This window comes from Heteronotia binoei, chromosome 1 (genome assembly GCF_032191835.1).
Source record: "Heteronotia binoei isolate CCM8104 ecotype False Entrance Well chromosome 1, APGP_CSIRO_Hbin_v1, whole genome shotgun sequence".
NCBI lineage: Eukaryota > Metazoa > Chordata > Lepidosauria > Squamata > Gekkonidae > Heteronotia > Heteronotia binoei.
This window is the reverse complement of record NC_083223.1, coordinates 196,978,082-196,997,788: the sequence shown is the minus strand read 5'-3', so window position 1 is coordinate 196,997,788 and position 19,707 is coordinate 196,978,082. Positions and strand designations below refer to the sequence as shown.

At 44.6% G+C, this 19,707-nt stretch overlaps 1 protein-coding gene across 3 annotated transcripts in view; it reads right to left on the bottom strand.

The window, feature by feature from the left end:
- LOC132576790 (sushi domain-containing protein 4-like) overlaps positions 1–19,707 on the bottom strand; it is a 209,255-nt gene that overhangs the window by 9,606 nt on the left and 179,942 nt on the right. For all 3 annotated transcript variants that reach the window (XM_060246089.1, XM_060246091.1, XM_060246090.1), the window contains one exon: positions 44–235. In XM_060246089.1, coding sequence (XP_060102072.1) covers positions 44–235 — 192 coding nt within the window. The remainder of the gene's footprint in view (positions 1–43; positions 236–19,707) is intronic.

Below are 19,707 nucleotides of genomic sequence, written 5' to 3'. Positions count from 1 at the left end.
ATGCCTATCTTTCACATCAACCTTGGATTCCTGGATCTTTTACCTGTTTTGACACAATATACTTGATATGAAGGAAACCATTCTCCATACTGGCAGGTGATATACTTGTAATCATTGGTGAGAGTATAGCCAGGATCACAATAGAACTCAACCACAGTTCCATGGTTGTAACGCTCGCAAGGCCGCGGATGGCATATATAATCTCCATGAGTCACCATTGGAGGTAGTGGACAAACTTAGACAATAAAAATAAGAAAAATGAATTAGAGAGAATGACTTCAGATGTTTTTATCCCATTTTCTCTGACAGGAGGCTTCTAAGGTGGCCTCTTCCAACAACCCAACATTAACAGAAATAAATGGAAAGTGACACTGTATATAGCATCATGTCATCACAATACACAAACACATACCTGCATATTAAGAACCAATATACCATCAAACAATGGCCTGTTACTCCTGTACAAGGGCAATCTTTACTATTAAAATTATCTTTTACTGATTTTTTTTTAATCATCTTATATTATACTGCCTTGAAGATGCTTTCTGCTGTTTTACCATTAAGGGTATTTTTACTGAAATGTTGCGATGTTAACATTATTTTGATTTGTTCATGTTAATTACCCACCTTAGAAGTCAACTGGGCTAACAGCATGGCACCATAAATATTTGTATACTGAAGTAATAAAATAAAACTAGTATGACACAAAACAGATAATCATTGTATATAACAAAACTGTTGCAATCGTGACTCTGTCTTTGTCAAGGTTAATTTCTAATAAATGACAAAGAAAAAGACTATGGAAACATCTATTTCTGTTCTGCCCTTTATATTTTGAAATATAAAGATTACCTATGCTTGAAAAGATCTACATTGATGGCTTACACATACATCCAAACAACAGAATACGGACATTGCCTCTAACTAAAGTTCCAATAGTTTCCTAAAGATCTACTGAACCAAATAAATTTCCCAATAAATATTTCTGTACCTAGTGAAATTTATGTACTATTATCAGGGGTCATTTTGTAGAAAAATAGGTGGTGGAGCTCATCCAGGGATTGTTATGCAACTGCACCTACTATTCAGTGGACAAGGAGGTGGAACTCTCAGAAAGGTTCACGAGGTGAGCTCCTGTGAGCTCCCACTGAATCTGAGGCCTGACTATTATTCTGCTGAATACCAATATCTAATGGATTGATATCTTTTGTGAAGTCTTACAACAGTGCTTCTTAATAGTACTGCCCACTCCCCCCCCCCAATTTCTCTTTACTAAATGTGACAGTTAAAGGGCCAAGTCAATAGGACATGATATGGCAGATCAGCGAACAGATATCCCAATTTAAAAACAAAAACAACAAACTAACAGATGCGAACACAACCCACATTATATTTGGTTTTGATTTCAGATTTACAGTATAGCTACAGTATAGCACCTTGCTATACTGTAATCCCAATCTGAACGTACCAAGCAACTTGCTATAGAGATCCCAGGTTTCCTTTAGAATTGTGGAGGGTGATTCCAGTATTTGGAAAAGTCACAGTACCACATAATGAAATGCAACATATAGTGTTCTATACAACCTGGGTGAAGAAGAAGGGATCTCATAGTATGGATTGGGAAGCGTTCTCTCCCACAGTATGGGTGCGTATCACTCTCAGAGCACATCACAGAGAATTAGTGTATCTTCTTCCTTTCCACTCAGAATATGTTCACAGTTTTTCAGATTACAACTAGCTAGAAGGTACATGATACAGCAGGTCCTGTTCTGGTCAATTCCTAGATAGTAACCTCCATGCTGTCTTGAGTCCCATTTTTTTACCAGTGCTGTGGCTATCTTGACTTCCATTTCCCATACTGAACAAAACTATTAAACATAAACCAAGCTACTTATTTTTTTATCTATCTATGATAACATTACTGAAACCATATGATACACATTATACCAGGGGTGTCAAACTCATTTGTTATGAGGGCCAGATCTGACATAAATGAGACCTTGTCATGCCAGGTCATGTGTATCATAAAATGTAATGCCAGGTGGTGCATATACAAACTTTATAAAGGACACAAACAAAATTACGTATTTCTTTAAAAAAGATCTTAAAACATGCTTAAAACATTAGCACTCCTGCAATATTTTGTTTATTTAACAGTCTCTGATAACTGACACTTCTTGCTTTGAGTGCTGTAGCAATCTTAAATATGCTGTTCAGGTTTTGTTCGGGTGTGTATCTGTAAGCTGCAAACCTACTTTTGATTTATTGATATTCATTAAAGAAATCTCACGCTTTGAGCCTAAGGCCCAGAGGAAAATATGAAATGGCTGGGCATTGCAAGGTTTTGTACATAAGTTGCATCTTGTGCTGGTCAAGAACATATGAAGGCACCATGTCACAGACTGAGGGCTATGTGTTTCTCTACAAAACTGTAGTCTTCCCCTGAGAAATAACTACAGCTCCTATGAGGCAGTGCAAGAATACATAGACAGCAATGTAAGGTGATCAGTATCAGCCTACTTATCTTGGAAGCCTAGGTTAAAAATCCCTAGTCTGCAAAGGAAATGTGTTGAGTGAACTTGGTCTGTACATACTCTCAGCCTAATCCACTTCATTGGCTTGTTGTTATTCTTCATCTAAATAGTTTATATTGCTCCCCTACTGAGAAAGGCGGGATCATGAAGGAATGAAAACAGTGAAAAGGGGGAGGCAAGCCCACTTGCACCCAGGAGAGCCCTGGCATAATGAGCCAACAAAACTAACTCTGTGTGTGTGTGTAGCAAGGCAAAAAGCTCATACCTTGAATAAAACTCCATTGGTCTTACAGTGCTTTCTTTACATCTCTCCTGTACAATTCAGAGAACTGGGCAAAAGAAGTGTTATGTATGTCGAATTATGTCTAGTATCTGGGTATTCCTATTTAGCTTATTGAAGCCAGAAGAACGGAGCTTGGGGAACTAGGAACAATGGGCAGCAGGATCCTGATACCTGCTGCCCTGCACCAATCATAGGGCCCTGGGCAGTCTGAATGGCCCAATAACCTGCTAGCGTGGGAACCCAGAGTTGTATATAGCTATGGCCCCATCAGCCGCTTCTGGAGTCTTGTTAGTGCAGCCTTCTACCATGCTGCTTCTAATAAAGAGCTGTTATCACTGTTACCTCATATCTCCTCAATGATTTGAACCCACTATATTATAGGAAACTCTTGCTCTTATCTGGAAGAACCGGGTTTGATTCCCCACTCCTCCACTTAAAGCTGCTGGAATGGCCTTGGGTCAGCCATAGCTCTTGCAGGAGTTGTCATTGAAAGGGCAGCTTCTGGGAGAGCTCTCTCAACCCTATCTACCTCACAGGGTGTCTGTTGTAGGGGAGGAAGATTGTAAGCCACTCTGAGACTCTGATTCAGAGAGAAGGACGGGCTATAAATCTGCAGTCTTCTTCTTTCCATCCCCCCCTTCCTTCCCAGGGGATGAGAAGGGGCAGGACCTTCAGCCAATAGAAGGAAGAAAGACTTGGCTCAGTAGCTCTGCTGTATGATTGGGAGAGCCTGTAAAAGCAAGCTCTCCTTCCTTCCCCCCCTTCCTCCCCAAGAGAGGAGCCTCAGCCAATGGAGAAAATAGAAGCTTTGCTCTGTAGCTCCTGTGTGATTGAGCAAGCTTGGCAAAGTAAGCTGTGATGCAGAAGGAAGCAAGAGAGAGGGAGAAGGAAGCAGACAACAACCACTTGCTTGGGGGCCTCATGGAAACCCTCGGGGGGGGGGTCTGGTTTGGCCCTTGGGCCACATGTTTGACACCCCTGCATTAGACTCTTAATATGTCTACTTTCTTCAAAGTACCACACTAACAGCTTTCAAAAACTGACATACCCAGGAAGAAAGTGAAGATACTACATAATCTGTATTGTTTGTTTACTCATGAAGCTGCCTTATACTGAGTCAAAACAAAGTCAGTTTTACCAACTGCTAAGGGGCTCTCTGGCATTGTAGGATGAAGCATATGCTATTCAGGGCTTTTTTGTAGCAGGAACTCCTTTGCATATTAGACCACACTCCCCTGATGTTGCCAATCCTCCAAGAGCTTACAGGGCTCTTAGTACAAGGCCTACTATAAGCTCCAGGAGGATTGGCTATATCAGGGGATGTGTGGCCAGGGCCAGCATGTGGAAGTCGGCAAACTAGGCGACAGTCTGGGGCGCCAGCTCCCACAGGGGTGCGGGTGGAGCGGGTGCCCCCTCCCTGTCCCTGCTTGCATCTTCACTGAGCTCTTCCACTACTGCCTCACTCCCTTCTGGCGTGATTGGCTGCACCTCGGCCCCTTCTGCTCCTGCCTCCACCCCACCTGGCACGATCACAGCATGCCGTGCCCCCACCAGCTGCAACGAGGCGTGCTTTTAACCTTTTTCTTCTAAGAATGCGCTGGAGAAGGCTTGGCTCCCCCTCCCTTCCGGTTCCAGAAAGGAGGGGGGAGAGGCATCCTCCAGCACATTCTTAGAAGGGTAAGAAGCACACCGCATCACAGCTGATGGGGGTGCGGCATGCTGTGATCATGCCGGGAGGCAGGTGGGAGCGGAAGGGCCCAGGTGCAGCCGATCATGCAGGGTGGGGTGGGGGAGGTGGGAGCAGAAGGGGCCAAGGCCTAGCTGGTTGTGCTGGGGGGGGGGGGGAGGCGGGAACAGAAGGGCTCAGGCACAGCCGATCATGTCGGGTGGGGGGGAGGTGGGAGTGGAGGGGTCAAGGCGCAGCTGATCATGCTGGGTAGGGGGGAGGCAGGACAGGGCTGATGGGCAGGGGACACACCATGATGACATCACTTCTAGGTGATGTCATCGCGGTGCGCTCACTTTGCGCACGTGCGATTTAAGACTGGGGGGCGCTGCCACTGGTTCCTGCCTTGGGTGGCAAAAAACCTACCACCAGGCCTGTGTGTGGCCTAATATGCAAAGGAGTTCCTGCTACAATAAAGTCCTGAACTGCTATCTGATTCTCTAAAATATATATAGATACCAGAGAGGGAACCCAAGACCATTTGCATGCAAAGCAGATGCTCTACCATTGAGCTATGGCCCCACTCCCAATGATAAAACAACTGTATAGTTGTGTAATAACTGTTTATAAGATGTCTTACATGCCTGCCTGTCAAATGACACTCAAACTAATGTGCAATTAAATAATTTGAATGTATGGCAAGAAGATTTTCAACTACAGATGACCCTGGGTGTCCCTTCCAACTCTATGATTCTATGATTCTACAGTGAACACTCATTTCACAGGAATATTAAATGTGCCCACCAAATCACTCAGTTTTAGTAAGGGCTATTAATTCTGTGTTTAAAATGGCAGCTTCTATAATTTAATCTGATCATATGCATGAATTCTAGTAGGACTAATACAATTCCGGGGACCACTAGCGCTTTAGCCCTAAAACATATTTTGCTTTGCCAAAACACAGCTCTGTGAGGGGGGAAAATAACAACAGATCTAGAATATCAGCAGATGCCTCTTCTTCATCACCAAGCAATCACAGCCAAAACTCTTGGCTTATGAATGAAAGGCCTCCCAACAAAGGGAAAATTAAGTCCTGGCACCCCCTGCTAGAAATTAAATACTGGTAGTTTCCAATATTACACATTAGATCAATTACAAATACAGTTTCAAAACTGAAACCAAAATATTAAAGATGGTCTAGCACATCTCTTGTTCAAGTGGCTGAAGCAAGTTAAAGAGTTTGCTGCAACCAAGCCAAAATAATCCATTTAACTAGACTTCCGTGTTGATTCTCTATTGCTAGAGTTTTAATTTTAATAGATGAACTTGCAAATAATGTACATGTATTATTTAACATCTTGAGATGCCTGAGTACAGTGGAGGTATAAAGATCTGGGTTAAATAAAAGGGTCAGTCTCTTTCCCTCGTGTGAAAGGAGCAAAGAAGTTCACTGCTCCCCTCTATGGATTGCAGTGTCTATTTCATGCTTCTATTATGCAGTGAAGACTATCACCCAGATATAAATAATGCACGCACAAATGCACAACACCAGATTTGCCACAGAAATCACAATTCAGTAACTTCTCCCCATGCATCTAGTAACATGAATAATGTATTTCAAAATTATTATTTTTTTTGCTGGAAAAAAGCACAAGACATTAAATGAAGCTTCAAGAGAAACTGATTATAATGTGCAACTCTGTCTATTCCACATGCCCTAGAGAGATGGCTTTGTTTGCATTTTCAGTAGGCAAGGCTTTATAAATTATAATAATTTGAAACTAGGGCACGTAATTCACACAGAAAGCAATATTCTGCATCTTTTCCAAGCTGGACCAGACTCAGGGGAAAGCCAAATGCTTCATTAGGAAGTCAGCAAAAGGTCTGAAATGCTTGCCTTGTTTGGCTTTAAAAACACACACTCCTCTAAATGGGATGGAATCAGGGGAAGGAAACTGGCTACACACACTAAAGCAATCTCTCTTAATGAGCAAATCTCTGACAAGAACAATCTTAACTGATAAGGGGACAGCAGGGCTTTTTTTGAGCAGGAATTCACAGGAACACAGTTCCGGCTGGCTTGGCGTCAGGAAATGTGACCTAATATGCAAATCAGTTCCTGCTGGGCTTTTTTGTAGAAAAAAAGAAAAATCCCAGCAAGAACTCATTTGCATATTAGGCCACACCCCTGATATCACCATTGTTTCTCTTAGTTCCAAAGTTTTGATCCCAAATATTATTAATACACTGGAGTTTCTGAATAACAATGGAACTAAGAGAAACAATGGTGATATCAGGGGTGTGGCCTAATATGCAAATGAGTTCTTGCTGGGCTTTTTCTTAAAAGAATATCTTTGGGGGACAGTATTACTTGTTGTTTACAGCCATTCCTTTGCTTTTCTATCTAAACATCTTTGTACTTTTAGATTCATACCAGCAAGTCAGGTATTGAATGGATTGTCAGAAAATATGTCAATACAGAGTACTCATCCAACAGAAAGAAATGCAAAAAGATTTCCACCAGAGAAAGAACAGCTGCTTTAAGAAGCAAAATTTCAAATCTAATGTGAACACCTGCCACTGCTTCTATTATTCAGAAACTCCAGTGTATTAATAATATCTGGGATCAAAACTTTGGAACTAAGAGACACCACAACCAGGCATCTAGAAAATCTAGCAATTAAAAACACCATGCAAAAGATGGAAGTTCAGATCCACTGTATTTTGTTGACAGAGAACCATTTCTGTCTGTATAAAGCATGCTTTCTTATCCCCCCCCTCCCATTGCTGTGCAAAATGCCCCAAATGCTCCTGCCCAATCCCGAAATGCCCCTGATCCAAACCCAAAACCCAATAGAATGCAATCAGGGAAAATGTTTTCTCTGAACAATAACTAAATTTACTCCATATGCTGTCAATATACTCTGAATTTTTAAAATGTATGCTACTAACAAGGAAAGGAAAGGTCCCCTGTGCAAGCACCAGTCGTTTCCGACTTTGGGGTGATGTCACAATGTTTTCATGGCAGACTTTTTATGGGGTGGTTTGCCATTGCCTTCCCCAGTCTTTTATACTTCCACCCCAGCAAGCTGGGTACTCATTTTACCGACCTCGGAAGGATGGAAGACTGAGTCAACCTTGGGCCGGCTACCTGAATCCAGCTTCCGTCGGAATTGAACTCAGGTCGTGAGCAGAGAGTTCAGACCACAGTACTGCAGTACTGCTGCTTTACCACTCTGCACCACGGGGCCACTGGCTACTAACAAAGGGGTTGTCATATTGTGACTAAAATACTCTAAGGAATCTAAAATTGTATATCAAAGAAAAACATGTGGGACAAAGAATTGAGGCAAAAAACACATATGGGCATTTTATAATATTGGGGGGGATGTTGTACTTGGAATAGACTGACAAATGTTAACAGCAGTATTCAGTTTTTATAGCTGTTTTTACATAAGGGTTGCCAAGTCTCCTGTGGCCTCCAGTGGCCCCATGCGTGCGTAGCATGCGCGGTGCAATGATGTCACCCGCAAGTGACGTCATCATGCAGATGTCACTCACAAGTGACATAATCACGCTGGTGACATTGCACGCTGGATGCTCTAGGAGCTTCTGGGAAAACTCTATGGTTTTCCTGGACACTTTAGAGATTTGGAAGGGAAACGTTATGGTACCACAGAGTTTCCCTCCCAAATTGCTAGAGCGTCTGGGAAAACCATAAAGTTTTTCCGGAAGCTCCTAGAGCATCCAGCGTGCAATATTGCCAGCATGATGACGTCACTTTCAAGTGACGTCATCATGCCAGCAACATCGGGAGGGGATCCTCCCACCAGCCCAATGCAAGCCAGCAGGTTGGGGACCTACGGAGCAGGAGAACCCCCACTTCGCCCTGGAGCTTGGCACCTCTATTTTACATAGAAACATTATTCCAGTTCCCATGGTCAAGAGTTCATCAAATACAGACAACCTGTTACAATTGCAGATCTTTGCCTGTGTTTAAAATGCTTCCTCTGGAGCTGGAAGAGACATTAGTTTTGCTCTGTTCCCAAACCATGCCTCTACATTTCCAACAGAGGGGGAAGAAAAATCATTGCTTCCTCTCCATGCCCTCTCTCAGGAGCCTGGAGCAAAGGAGTGGGGGAGTGGGCAGATTTTTTTTTCTTTTTCACACCAGCCTCTGCTTCCCAGCTGAAGTTGCCTTTTGCTGACAAAGGCTTGCTTTTAAAGCCATCCCAAGCACAGAAGACTCACTGTCAGGAACAAAAAAAAGAGGGGGGAGGAGTCATTGTTTTGTTTTTAAACAGAGGGCTGTTTTTTTCTATATGCTTTTTTTAAACCTCTCTCTCCTGGGACTAGGGTTGCCAAGTCCAATCACAGAAATATCTGGGGACTTTGGGGGTGGATCCAGTAGACTTTGGGGGTGGAGCCAGGAGACACTGGGGTGGAGCTAGGGGGAGGGGGGGAAACGGTGCTGGGGAGCGTGGCGAGCCGCCCCATCTCGGAGCGGGCGACGCTGCTGCGCGGCTGCAGCCTCTTCTCTGCTCGCCGTGGCTGCTCCTCCGAGATGGGCTCAGCCTGAGCCCATCTCGGAGGAGCAGCTGCGGTGGGGCGGCAGCGGCGCAGCGGCCTCGCCCGCTCCGCCTCTGGGGTGGGATCGGGGTAGTGGTGGAGGCGGGCCAGGGGCATGGTGAGCCGCGAGTCCGGGTCCTAGAAGGGCCCGGATTCGCGGCTTGCCATGCTCCTGGCCTGCCTCGCCCTCCCCTTCTCTGGTTTTGCCTCGCTGGTTTTGCCTGCGCTGCTGCCGCCTCTTGGCTGCTCCTCCGAGATGGACTCAGCCTGGGCCCATCTCGGAGGAGCAGCTGTGGTGGGCGGGGAGGGGGCGGCAGTGGTGCGGCGGCCTTGCCCGCTCCAGGATCGGGCGGTTCGCCATGCTCCCAGGCGCTGTTTCCCCCCTCCCCCCGCTTCCGTTTTTTTGGGGAGCGGGGGAAGAGGGTGGAAATCCTGGGGTCCCCCACCAGGGCGGGAGGATTGGGAAGCCTACCTGGGACTTCTGGAAAAAAATGCTGTGTCTGTGTGTCTCTTTTCCAATCCCTGCTACAGATAAGGGTAAGGGGATTCTGGAACTCCCACAGTGAAGAGAGGGAGGAGGAATGCAATGGAATCCACCTGAGGCAGTGAAGTGTCTCCATTTTGGGACAGCAAGCCCAGCTCCACCTTGCTGCAAAGTCAATCAGCATGTCCCTCGGCAGTCAGCCGGTTACTGCGGTCCCGGCTCCGGCTGGGAATCTTGTGGGCAGCTGCTGAAGTGTTGCTGCTACCGCTGGCCCAGCCATGATTGACCTGCTGCTGTTGTTGCTGGTGTTGGGCAGCGCGACTGGGAGGCACGAGGAGGGCTACTTTGTTGCACTTTGGAGACACAGCAGCACTTTATTTGTTTTAACTATCTACCTCCACCTGCCTCCAAGCTGCTAATCTTATAATAGAACTAAGACTGGATTCTAAACGGCTAAACTGATTGATTGGTTGGTTAACTAATAATGATGACATTACCTATTAACTAATTGGCTATTTGATGTAATATAATATATTATTGGCAAAATTTGGGGAGTTGATTAGTTGGAAGGGTTTTTATAATTAATAGCCATCTGAATTAATTTATTATTATTAACTAATTAATTTAGAGGAGATTGTGGGACTTAGGGCTTAGCTTGGTTAACTATTAGAATTGGCAGATATGGACAAAATTAAGAGGAAATAGATTGATAAGGGCAGAGAGGGTTGGGAAATTAACTGTAGGGTAGTGAGCTGTGTGATAACTGGTCTGAGGCTGAGGCAGAGACCAGTGGGAGGATGACTGGCCTGGGGATTCCAGTACTCCTGGGGAGGGGAAGATATGACGGTGGGAGCAGACAGTGTTATAAGGAAAGGAGACAGAGACATGGAGATGCTCGGCCCCCTTCCAATCTGTGTCCCATCCCGACAGTGGCAGGTAGTGGGCTTAGGTTGAACTACTCACCTCCATCATTGGTGTTATTCAGTGTCAGGTCCATAAATAATAAGACCTCAGTCCTCTGAGAGTTTCTACTCGAGCAAGATGTGGACCTGGCTTGCGTGACTGAGACCTGGGTGCGAGACGGAGAGATGGTAGCTCTCTCCCAAATGGCTCCCCCAAGGTACTCAGTCTTTCACCAATCACGGACTAGCAGGCGGGGGGGAGGGGTGGCCCTATTCATACGAGAGGCTTACTCCTTTCGGGCTCTCCCGCCCCCAGAGATCAATGATATTGAATGTGCTGGTCTGGCATGGGACGTTGGGGAGGGATTGGCAATATGGCTGGTGTACCATCCGCCTAACGCACCAGCCAATGCCTTACCATCCCTGATGGAGGACGTAGCAGGCTGGGCATTGGAGTACCCAAGGCCTGAGATCCTGGGTGACTTCAATGTTCATGCTGATGACGCGACCTCCAGTCAGGCAATGGACCTAGTGTCATCCATGATGACACTGGGACTCTCCCAACTTGTTACAGTGCCCACTCACCAGGCGGGGCACATGGTTGATCTGATCTTTGTGGCAGGGGTCTTGGTGGATTATATTACTGCAGAAGCAGTGCCATGGTCGGACCACCTTGCCCTTAAGGCTTGTGTGGATTTCCCACCTCAAATCCGTTTAGGCGGCAAGCATATTTTGGCTCGCCTGCGGAGCCTGATGGACCCAGAGCGGTTTCAAACAGCTCTATGGGATCCCTGGCCCCCTGGCGACTCTCTCAATGACCTGGTTGAATCATGGCATAGCCAACTCACCAGAGCCATTGATGAGATTGCACCTCGGTGCCCTCTACACCCTTGTGCTAAGCTGGCACCGTGGTATACCCTGGAATTGTGGCAGCTGAAACGAGGGCTCAGACGACTAGAGAGGCAATGGCGGCGTACTCAAGACGAAGCGACTAGAACATCCTACAGAGAATTTATGAGATCCTATGAGATGGCGGTCAAAGTCACAAAGAAAGCTTACTTTGTGGCCAAGATTGCATCTGCAAACTCGCGCCTGGCACAATTGTTTAGGACAATTTGGACTCTTACAGCACTGCCACAAGGTAGGCCAAACGCTAGGGAATTGGAGATTGGCTGTGAGGCTTTAGCGGAATTTTTTGCAGATAAAATCTTGTCGCTCTGTTGTGACCTCCCTGCCACATTGGAGACAGTATATGAACTCGAGGCCCCGTGCCTGTCTTCTGGACCAGTTCTAGATTGCTTTGACATACTCAGCCTGGAGGAAGTCGACAGAATTCTCTCTACTGTATGACCAACAACTTGTGATATGGACCCCTGTCCCTCCTGGCTAATTAAAGCTTGCCAGAGGGAGCTTAGATGTCCTATATGGGACATTGTAAATAGATCCCTCTCGAAGGGGCTTTTTCCAGCATCCGTCCCCTCCTGAAAAAAGTTACATCAGACCCGGCCAAATTGGCAAATTAATGGTTAGTCTCGAATTTACCCTTTTTGAGTAAAATTATTGAGAGGGCAGTAGCATTACAGTTACAGAGTTTTCTGGATGACGCTTCCATTTTAGACACCCACCAATCTGGCTTCTGCCCAGGTCACAGGACGGAGACAATGCTGGTCAGCCTGGTGGATGACCCCAAGCAGCATCTGGATCGAGGCGGCTCGGTGGTGCTGATGCTGTTAGACCTATTGGCTGTGTTCAATATGGTCAACCATTGGCTACTGACCTGCTGCCTCGCAATGGCTTTCCTCTTTCCCTGATGGTCGGGGACAAAGGTGATAATTGGGGGAGAACTGTCCTGGAGGTACTCGCTTAACTGTGGGGTGCCACAGGGGGCAGTGCTCTCCCTGATGTTGTTTAACATCTATATGTGCCCCCTTGCCCAGATTGCTCAGAGGTATGGGTTGGATTGTCATCAATATACTGATGACACCCAGCTCTATCTACTGATGGATGGCCAGCCTGACTGTGTCCCAGAAAATCTGGATTTGGTGTTGCAGGCTGTGGTGGGATGGCTACGGCTGAGTAGGTTGAAGCTAAATTCAATGAAGACAGAGGTCCTTTGCCTAAGTCGGGGCGGTCTGGGTAGGGAAAGCCCCCTCCCAGCAATTGACGGTGCACCACTGAAAACGGCGCACAAGGTGAAAAGCTTGGAGGTGTTGCTGGAGCCTGCCTTAACAATGGAGGCCCAGATAGCAACCACTGCTAAATCCGCTTTTTTCCAGCTTAGGCGGGTGAAGCAGTTGGTCCCCTTCCTGGAGCGCGACGACCTCGGAACAGTGATTCATGCAAGGGTCACCTCGAGGTTGGGTTACTGTAACACCCTCTACATGGGACTGCCCCTGTGCCAAACCTGGAAACTGCAGCTGGTGCAGAACACGGCGGCCAGGTTGTTATTGGAGCTCCCTAAGTGGGAGCACATACAGCCGGGGCTGCAGGAACTGCACTGGCTGCCAATAGTGTACCGGATTCGTTACAAGGCGCTGGTTATTACCTTTAAAGCCCTATATGGCCGAGGACCTGCCTACCTTAGGGACCTTCTCTTCCCATATACTCCCCAGAGGGTGCTTCGATCTGGTTCACAAAATCTACTGGTAATCCCAAGGCCGAAGGAGACCAAACTGAAGGTCACCATGGAAAGGGCCTTTTTGATCGCTGCCCCCCACTGGTGGAACCAAATCCCAGAGGAAATGAGGGCCTTGCGGAATCTTGGTCAGTTCCGCAGGGGCTGCAAAACTATCCTCTTCCAGCTGGCCTTTAATTGATACAGAGCCTAAATCATAGATGGAAAACTGTCGCACTGTAAAATCTAACAAGATAATATCTAGATCTGAGCACTAAATGATATGTTGTTTTAATTTCTAAATATATAATTTTATAGAATGTACTATTTTATAATATGTATTCTTTTAATTTTGTGAGGTTTTATGCTGTGAGCCGCCCTGAGCCTGCTTCGGCAGGGAGGGCGGGATACAAATAAAATAAAATAAAATAAAATAAAAAAGAAATGCAAAATAAACAGAAGGACTCTGCTCACTTCTCTTCCTTTCTCACATGGTTCACACACTGACCAGGAAGAGCCACATAACTCTGGCTTGCTTGTCCTACCCATACAGCTTTCCTCCAGTTGAGATTTAAAGGCACACACACAGTCCAAAACACAAGCAGTTTGCAAGGTTCTTTTATGCCTGCCAAGATTTAAAGGCACATTGTGACTGGCTGGTGGTGAGGAGGAGCTTGCAAAACCGGGGGATTCCGCACCAGGACCTGCAGGCTGGCAAACCTACACTGGGGGGAAAGGCAGAAGACAAATGAACCATATACCACATTTTTATCCTACCCTTCCTTCAAGGAGGCCAGGGCTTTATCTATGCCTTCCAATGCATCTTTATAACCATCCTCTGAGGTAGGGTAGGCTTTACAGTATAGGCTTTTACCTGAACATAGATTTCTTCAGTACTAGTATGACACCCTAACCATACTAGTACATGTGTGACATTCTGAAGCTAGGACTATTGTGATGAAACTGCCCCCCCCCCCCTGAAATTACATTGCAACTGCACCTCTCCCTCCCCCCCTCCTCCAATATAGCTTCTTGCATAGTCAGCTCAAATTTCAGGCTGATTAAAGTATACTTTGAGCTACAGAGTACTACTCAGTACAGCCCTTGCATAATCTATCACCCTGAGTAAAGAGACTGCTGCCTTCTTGAGACATGCATCCAAGAAACAATGGACCTCATTCATTTATTTACTACTGCTTTTTAACTGGCAATATATGTCCAAAAATAGTTTACAATATAATATAAAAACACTATAAACAGCATTTCAGAAAAATATTAAAACAAAATATCCAAGAGTAAGATTATATTCCCAGCTATGCTACCTTAAATAGAAAGCTAAGTCTTTAAATTCATCCTAAAGGCCATTAGGGATTTGGCTACCCTTGCTTCTGGGAGAGGACATTCCACAGACTGGGGAGGGGGGGATAGTAGCAGAAAAGGCCCTTACTTGAACCTTGTCTAAGTATAGTTTGTTAAGGAAGGCTCCCTGTGTATTTCTCAAGTTCCAGAGCAGACAACATGAATGGAGATGGTTCTTTAGGTACTCGGGGAACAAACTTTAGGCTTAAATGCATTCAGTCAGGAAGCAAATTAGAAGCCTATATACTGTAAGCTAAAAGCCTTCTCTGGCTACAGTGCAAAGGAAGCAGAATGCAATGTAAATTCATAATAGATCAGTTTGCATTGGTTTGGAAGAAACAGATAATCTCTTCATTTTATCAATAGTGAAAATGTATAAAAGCCCTTGCCCCTCAAAACATATGTATCTTTTCCTTTCTCAAGGTTTATTATCCCAGAGAAAGGCTTTAGAAGCTTTGAATAAAAAAGGCATTATATTTCTCTCAAATAGAGATTAGTTGCTGTATTACAATGCACTGGAAAAGCTACTATTCAAAATACTCTGGAAACTAGAGTGTTATTCAGTACAGACCCTGCCTAATCTATCAAAGGGAATTTTCTCTTCTCAAAACAAGTACCCAGAAGATAATGGGCCATTCCTGTTCCTCATTCTGGCTTTCAAAGTTTAGCCTACTGATCTATTCCTGTCTTTCTTTCTCCAAGATTACACAGCAAGCACCATATATATATATATATATAACAACTAACTGCTGCCTATTTCCACAGTTATATTCTGTGTTACTATAGTGTTGTAAATGCTCTGATATATTTTAAGAACTCTGGAGAAAGCAATCAACAATGGAATGCTGACAAAAAGTACATTTAAATTCCCTCGCCAATGTTTTCAATTACAAAAACACGAACAACAACCTCCATCAGGAGTTTGGGCATGGCCCCAGATGCCTCTTTATCTATGGAAGCCCAGATCATGAATACTGCCAGGGTGGCATTATTCCATCTATTCCAAGCTTGACAATTAGCCCCTCTCTTGTTGCACCCCAACATAGCTAATGTAATCCAGGCAACGATCACCTCCAGGCTAGACTACTGTAACTCACTCTGTGCTGGATTGCCCTTGAGTCTAACCTGGTCCAGAATGCAGCAGCACGAGTTCTGACAAGCCGACAGCACATATACAACCTGTGCTGTGCCAGCCACACTGGCTCCCTGTGGAATACTGAGTCAGGTAATGCATTATGCTCTCCTGGGAACAATCTACTGGTGGTCCCTGGCCCTAAAGATATCCGACTGTCCTCAACCAGAGCCAGGGGTTTTTTTGGCACTAGCTCTGATCTGGTGGAACTCTCTACCAAATACCACCAGGGCCCTTGCAGGAATGAATGCAATTCCACAGAGCCTGCAAGGCAGAGATGTTCAACCAGACTTTTGGTTGAGGACAGCAACAGTTCCATTATAGCCAGCACTCTCCTTCTCTCTTTTCCCCTCTATCTTTGCTTCAGCCCTCTTCTCATCTGCCTGCAAGTCAGCAAGACAATCCAGAGCAGGGTAACAAAGTAATGTCTGACACTATCTGAAATAATGAAACCGCCTTTTTTGTTTTTTGCTTTTAATTTTGTTTTTAACAGCTGTACATTGTCCAGAGCCTTACACCAGTAGAGAATAGGTGATTCATAAATCAAATAAATAAATAGCCTTTTTTTGTTTTAAAAAAGTACACAATACTTATCAGAGTTTCAGAGAGACAGTTCTAGAGACACTTTGGTAGCTTGATTGGACAGAAAAGTGGGGTATAAATACTGTAACTCAATAAAATAAATAGAAATAAGAAGTCTCACAAGACTCTTTGAAAAACCAGGTTGCTTCTGCAAGTGAGACCCTCAACACAAGGTCTAATTATTTGAGAGAATAGGAGAGTTGTATGCAGACAAGGCACAAAGCAAGCAAACAAAAATCTTATGGCTGGAAGTGAGAAGAGGCTAGGAGGAAGAAAAGCTAGTTCATGAAGGCTTATCACATTCTTATCCTGTCTTTCCTCAAAAGGGAATGCAAAGTAGTTTCTCTTGTCCTCACAATATATTGTAAAGCAGCTAAGATTGTAAATGTAAATTGTAAAGTAGGTTAGCTAGGGAGCTTCATGAATAAATGGGATTTGAAACAATGTCTCCTGATTCCTAGTCCAAAATTTAATCAGCACCCCATTTTGGTCCTCAGGGTTAGAGCTGGGGTGAATGAAGAACAGAGGCAAAAGTAGATAGGGACACAAGGGAAGAGTATGCAGTAGAAGTAAGAATGAAAAAAGTTTAAGGAAGGCAAGGTCAAGATAATGGGGCAACTTCTGGAAAAACTGCACTCAAGATCTAGGAAAATAAGGTTTGTGTACTATTAGGGAGGGAGGAGACAGGAAAGGGGAGGGATGGTGGCTCAGTGGTAGAGCATCTGCTTGGGAAGCAGAAGGTCCCAGGTTCATTCCCTGGCATCTCCAAAAAAGGGTCCAGGCAAATAGGTGTGAAAAACCTCAGCTTGAGACCCTGGAGAGCCGCTGCCAGTCTGAGAAGACAATACTGACTTTGATGGACCAAGGGTCTGATTCAGTATAAGGCAGCTTCATATGTTCATATGTAAATGTATTATGGTTTTATATGTTTTATGGAATGATTGTTTTTATGATACTGTAAGCCGCCCTGAGTCCGCTTGCGGAGAGGGCGGGATATAAATGCAAAGTAATAAATAAATAAATAAATAAATATGATGCACAGTTCTTTAATCAACAAAGACTTTTCTCTTAGGTAGATGTGTGATCCATCCTGTACAACAAACCAGCTACTTCCTGGATTTACAGCATGGACCAGGAAAGGGGACTTTTAAAAATTAAGAATAAAGATACAAGTAAATTGATACCTTATGTATAAGGCTTGTTCCATGCATTGATCTGAAATTGCCCTGATTTCTTCACTCTGTTTCTGCAGATAAGCTAGATGATATCTTAGCCAACCTGTATAACATACATAGTCATACGCTGTAAGGAACTTTAAAGTGAATAAAATTGGCCTTAGAAATGGAAGATTAAAAACTCACAGCATTTTAAAAAAATCTAAGTTCATAAAGTCTGTGGCAGAATTTATTTTGTGTTGGCCCTCTTTATGGTCTTAAACATACTCTTAAACATACTATTTATGAAATTGGCTACAAGAACTCTTTCTGAAACTAGCCATGCTGTCACGAAATGAGCACTAAGCTCTTCAAACACCTTAGAAGCCTCTATATTTCTCTATGATTTTTGACTGCAGTTATAGCATTTGGTCACCAGAGGTTTCAGTCTCTCAGCATCATGGAGCCTCTATTGAGGGCCAGATGGGGTTACTGGGTACAAGTTCAGCCACTATGGCAGCCATTGGCATAAACCTAGCATTAGGTTTAGGGAAATGGTTGCCTGAGGCATTCCCAGCCATTATTGTTTATTGTTAAGTTGGCTGCAAAATTATTTACTGCTGAATGACACAAGTCGCTGTGTGTATGAGGTCACTGCAGCCTTTATAAGCCCTCCACTTTTGAGCAAAAGCTATAGACTGTATCAGAGGCAGGGACCTCTTTGTCAGTCTAGCCCAGAAATTAACAATCCTTGTTAATTTCTGTTTGAGGCCTCAAACATTGAACACAGAGAATAGCTCTGATAGAATGGGATTTGGGACAGATTTTAAATGGGAAAATGTAGACTAATAAGGCTAAGTCCTATTATTTTTCATTATTGCTTTATTTTATTTTATGCTTTATGCTCTAACTGTGTAAACTGTTTTCTGTTCTGCCTTTCTATCCATATATCTGAAGCCTTCTGTCTAAAGAAGAAACTGAAATGTACTACTGGTATCTAAACTGTTTGCCTTCTGTCTAAAGAGAAACTTGGAGTCTAATAAACTATTTTTGCTTTGAGAAGCCTGATAAAGTTTATCTACGAGGTCTTAAAACTTATTAGTGAGTATGTATTAGCCTTCTGATAACTGCAGATTGTTTTGGGTTCCTGCAACAACCATGGAAGTATTCAGGGAAAATCTATTTACTTATTTATTTGATTTTTATCTTGCCCTTCCTGTGAACAGGCTCAGGGCGGGTTATAATATTAATTATAAGGCATAAAATCAGCTTAAAACTATAACAACTACTACTGTGAATACTACAAAAAGTGGGATGTATGGGAGCAGAGTGGAAAGGAAACCTCAGGTGGCAGATCCCAGAAAGTGGAGGCAGGGGGATGGGTGTTAGTGATGCACAGGAATGGGGAAACCCCAAGGCAATATTGTAGAACAGTTCAGGCAGGAACCCCAGGAGGTAGCAGGGGGCGCTGTTGGAGGGGAGCAGAAAGGAAACCCCAGGCAGCAACTCTGAAACAATGAAGGCAGCAGAATCCCAGATGCTGGTAGAGATGCAGAGGAGGGAGGCAACCTCAATGCAATGCCTGTGGAACAACTGAGGGAGAAACCCAGGGGAAAGTGGGGTGTATTGGAGAAGGGCAGAAAGAGAGCCCCAAGCAGCAGAACCCCAGAAATCGGTGAGGTGGGTGTTAGCAATGCGGAGGAAGGAGGCAATCCCAATGTAATGACCGTAGAAGCATGCAGAAGAAAGTGGGGTGTATGGAAGTAGGGTGGAAAGGGAACCCCAGGAAGCAGAACCCCCAAAAGCAGTGGGCTGAGGTGGGTGATAGAAAGAAGGGAACCCAAGGCAACCACTGTGGATCAATTCAGACAGGAATCCCAGGAGGGTGTATTGGAGGAGAGAAGAAAGGAAGTCCCAGCCAGCAACTGCCAGGAATATCAACTCACTTGCATGGGCTCCACTGAAATATATTACAACACAATAATAGTTGAAAAGAAAATGCAGAATGAATTTTCCATTAAGATTTCTGGTCCAGATAGACTACTCTGGGATTGGAAAGTCCCCGGGAGTAGCAGAAGTGTTCTAGTACTGGAATAATAGCCCCTGAGAGCAGAAGAAGTGTTCTGGGACTGGAATGACAACCTCAGAGTGGAAGGACAGTCTCTAGGAACAAAATCAGTATTCTGGGACTTAGATGACTGCCCCCCAGAGTGGAACGGTAGGTCTTGGGAGTAGAGTCAGTGCTCTGCAACTGGGATCACAAACTGTAGACTGCAAATACTATGCAACAGAGAAACAAATGGGGGTGGGGTGGGGGTGGGGGTTTACAGCATGGAAAATCGTGGAAGGCAATTCCCTCAGGCCCCTGACCGACTAATGTTGATGAGAAATCTTGAGTGGTTTTGTGTATTATAGCCAGGAAATCCAG